The sequence below is a fragment of the Capsicum annuum genome, chromosome 4, assembly GCF_002878395.1.
Source record: "Capsicum annuum cultivar UCD-10X-F1 chromosome 4, UCD10Xv1.1, whole genome shotgun sequence".
NCBI lineage: Eukaryota > Viridiplantae > Streptophyta > Magnoliopsida > Solanales > Solanaceae > Capsicum > Capsicum annuum.
In genome coordinates this window covers 196,442,014-196,446,152 of record NC_061114.1, presented here as the reverse complement: position 1 = coordinate 196,446,152, position 4,139 = coordinate 196,442,014, and the positions used below count along the sequence as shown (strand labels likewise).

General features: G+C 34.1%; 1 protein-coding gene across 7 annotated transcripts in view; it reads right to left on the bottom strand.

Annotated features, from left to right (window-relative positions):
- Positions 1-1,277: 1,277 nt before the first annotated feature.
- Positions 1,278-4,139, bottom strand: part of LOC107855604 — a 24,505-nt gene continuing 21,643 nt past the window's right edge. For 5 of the 7 annotated variants that reach the window (XM_047410433.1, XM_047410435.1, XM_047410432.1 and 2 more), the window contains 3 exons: positions 2,571-2,644; positions 2,268-2,357; positions 1,278-1,557 (listed from right to left, as the gene is read on the bottom strand). In XM_047410433.1, the coding sequence (XP_047266389.1) occupies positions 1,497-1,557; positions 2,268-2,357; positions 2,571-2,644 (225 nt within the window). In that variant the 3' untranslated portion in view covers positions 1,278-1,496. Of the gene's footprint in view, positions 1,558-2,263; positions 2,358-2,570; positions 2,645-4,139 lie in introns of those variants that run through there. The other 2 variants (XR_007054324.1, XR_007054325.1) reach the window with 1 other exon arrangement.

Sequence of the window (4,139 nt, the reverse complement as noted above, 5' to 3'; positions counted from 1 at the left end):
TTCTGATGCAACAAATAATACGTCTGATGCAACAGATAATACGTCTGATGTAACAAATAAATAGTCTGATGCAACAGATAAATCTTCTGATGCAACAGATTACTCATCTGATGCACCAAATGATTGATCTGTTTAAATTGTGGACACTATGTTGGATTCATGATTGGAGCTTTATCCATTGTTGAAAAAACAGAAATGTACCCAGATGACAAATACGGATAAAAATCATAATTTTACTTACCAAAGGCACCTATGAAGTAATGCCAAAGCGGAAAGTGATGTAGTAAATAAAATTTGACCTAAGATATTGGTCAGATAGCAGCAGTAGTACTGTATCAACAACAACAACAAATGGTCGACAAGAAGAAGATGAAAATGATAATGAAGTAGAAGATGATTATAATGAAGCAGAAGATGATGATAATGAAGCAGAAGATGATGATAATGAAGCAGAAGATGATGAATAAAGCAGCAGAAACAATGAACAACAAAAATTGCTAAGAGAGATAAAACAACAATGGATGAAAAAAGAGAGAAAGGCGCTTTTTTTCTCTCCGTTTTTCGTTATTTTAGGTAAACATTGGGATCAAAGTGTAAATTTAAAAACTTGTGGGTTATTTTCAAACTTTCCCAACTTTCTTAATCCATAATAAAGTAATTGTCAGCTCCAACTAATAATTAAGACTTGTGTCACCCACACCTCATTTTGAAATTCTTTTATCACCTGTGGCCTAAAGCCCCTAGTTAGTTTATGTTTGTTTCCCTCAAAGTATATTTAATATTTTGAAAAATACTCAAAAGAGATTTCTTTTTAAAGAAAATTCAATAAGTGGATGGTAATGCTTTTTGGACAGGGAGTAATATGCTGGTTAATCAAGCATTATGGTTATTTGTTTAGCATTTTAGGCTGTGTCTGGCAATTACATGTATATAGGTGTTTAGATACTTTGGAAACAACATCTAACAAAAATGTAAGGTAAGATTGTGTATAATACATTTCTGTGGTTGGGCCCTTTCCCAGATCCTGTGCATAGCAAGAACTTTAATGCATTGGGCTGCACTTTTAGGTGTTTAGATATGTTTGCTTCTTCATTTGCACTTACTCTTCTTTATTTGAAGTAGCTTGCTCTTCTTTATTTGAAGTAGCTTGAATTCTTCTTCAATGAGCTACATTGTTGGGACTGAGATTTAATTCTTTTTGGTTCTTTAATACTATCCGTCATGATCGAAAAACATCTATAAATTGATTATTGCTGAAAATATAAAATGTTGGGTCCTTGCTCAAGCACGGGTCGTGCCCATCTAGTATATATAAAAAGGAGTAAGAAAATTTAAGTTTAGAAACGACAGTAACACTGTTATCACAGGGAACATTTTGGTTCTTACACAAACAAATGTAGATGGGAACATTATCTAGTAGACTTATTTATTAATTGAAGAAAAAAAAGAGTCCAATGATCAAATCAAACCAAACCAATCATAAAGCTTATTGCTCATCAGTTAAGCCCCTCCCATGTTCTGTGTGTAAGAGGTTCCTTCATACCCTCATTTTCCTCCCTAATAACAACAATTACAACGCAAGGTGAGTCTAAAATAAAATAATGTTAGAAATTACAAAAACAAAATAAAATGCATTGTAATGTGTACACTGTACAGAATTGTTAATTAAGAAGCAGTGAAAAATTAATACAGTATTAGATCGAACAAATATAGTAAAATGCAGGGATAAATGAAAAAAGGCAGTTTATAATTTTGACCAACTAAGCACGTTGTTACGTTAATTTCGCTACAGGTTTAATAAAAGGTCTACTTCATGCAGAAAAAGGGCAGCCCGATGCACTAAAACTCCCACTATATGCAGGGTCCGGAGAAGGTTCGAATCACAAATGTCTATTTACAGCCTTACTTTACATCTGTGACCTCCCGATCACATAACAGCTTTACCAGTTACATCAAATTCTCTTCAATTCTCCTTTATGCAGAAAGAGCAAAAAATGTAGCCCATATAACCAGTTAGAAGAAACCGAAAAAAACTCCATTTATAGAATTCCATTCTACTACCATTCTTGAGATTGTTTAGTCACTTATACCAATAAAAGAAACTTTTTAATTAGGTATTTAACTTTCACTAGCACAAGCATTGTCGTTGCAACTGCAGAATCAACAGGATACAATATCTTCTTAAGTTGTTTTTTCACAGGAATGAACACATAAAATTTGAGTAATAACGAGGAGAACACGCCTAAACAGATGGTGCACAAACTTGCCTGTTGCTGTTGCTGAAAAGAACAAGGTAGATAGAATCTTGAGATGAGAGGCGGAAAAGTTGAAGAGCAATATAGGCACATGTGATGGTGCTGAGAAAATCAACATAAAGCATGAGTTAGATACAGTTATAGTCCAAAAACAAGGTGTTGCAACATATCAGAATCTGATAATAGATGCATGTGCTCAAAGAGTCCCATTAGTTGTAGAAGGAGCAATGAATAAGATGACATATCGATGAAGCTAACTGCAAATGGATACCATATATGCATTATATTAGAATGCATACAAAATCAAAGACGTACCTGCCACACAAATTTAGTAGTATTATCAAAATAGTTGCAGTTAGCCAACTTGATTCCTTATATGCAACCCAGACCTGAAAAAAAATCACATGAAAAATCCTAACTAATGATTGTGGCACATAGGATTATATAAGTGTATGGCATGTTACTGCATGCCCTAGCCATTCATAATATCGTATTTCACCAATGGCAGTGCCACCTTTGCTCCGGGGTTCATCCGAACCCCCTTCGATGGAAAATTATACTGTTTTTATATAATTTTTACATGATTAAAAATATTTTTTATGCATATATAGTAGTGTTGAACCCCCTTCGACTAGTTCGTATGTATACTTCTGAATCCCCTCAATGAAAATCCTAGCTCCGCCACTGTATTTCACAAACATTGGACTTCCTTATAAAGCTACAGACTGAAGAAATGCTCAAATATCAGTGAGATTAAGAGCGAAGGTAGCTAAAACTTACCGAGACAGCTATAGCATTGACAATGAAATCAATAACCTCTAAAACAAAGTTGATAGAATAAATAAACATACAAATAACTTACGGAGTAAAAACATCTCTGCGAAATGGAGAACCATCAGTTACAAGGGTGTAAATCAATATCCCTAGCATCAGACTGCTCAAAGCAAGAGATAGAATTCTTGCAGTTAAAAGAGAACACTTCCTCCTCATCAGATTATTATAAGTAAAAGTCATTTTCACGAAGAAAACTAACACAAATAGCTGTCACTCATAATATGGACATTGATGAGGAAAGCTTCAAACGCCAAGAATCACTTATTTGTGTAAGTTAAAGTTTTAGCACTACTATTTCCTGCAAAAAGAGGTTATTAACACAGTCCATAAACTACATAGTCTGATAAAAATGCTGCAGGATCTTGTACAAAAATAAACAACCGCAATAAGGGTAAACAGAAAACACAGAGCATGATATTAATGATCCAACTTGCAGTTACATGCACCATTGTTATCCCACTAAAAGATGTTCGATGACTGATATATTCAAAAATGCAATATACTTAAGAAATGATATACGTAATGCTTTCTTTTGTTAAGCTACATATTGCATAATAGTGTTATTTCCTTCTACTGGTACGCAGAATCTATATATGCAGAACGACAACTTCAACTAGAGTTAAGTATAAACGAGAACACAATGAAGTATATCAAATACCCTCAACACAAGATCAAAATGACCTTTTCAAGAGGTGTATTTTATTTTCTCCAAAAATTATATTAAACAGAAATGAATAAGGCCAAGTCGTCCGAATTCACGGAGTTTCCTTAAGGAAACAATTCTCCTCACTGTACCCGAGGTTATGGAATTTTTCCTCCCAGGATAAAATGGCCTTCAATCCAAATATAGCGGTACCTCAAATATTTGGACTCGTCGAACGCACTCAATAGTTTGAATGATCACACAGAATTTTTGAAGACAAGAAGAGTATTTTTTATTCGGAAATTTCGTATTAAAACCTGTGGATGAAAGCAGATTTATATAGTCATAACATGCCTCTTCCGGAAAGAGGCAATGGTTCACTCCAAAGGTTACACCTTTGCTGTAAG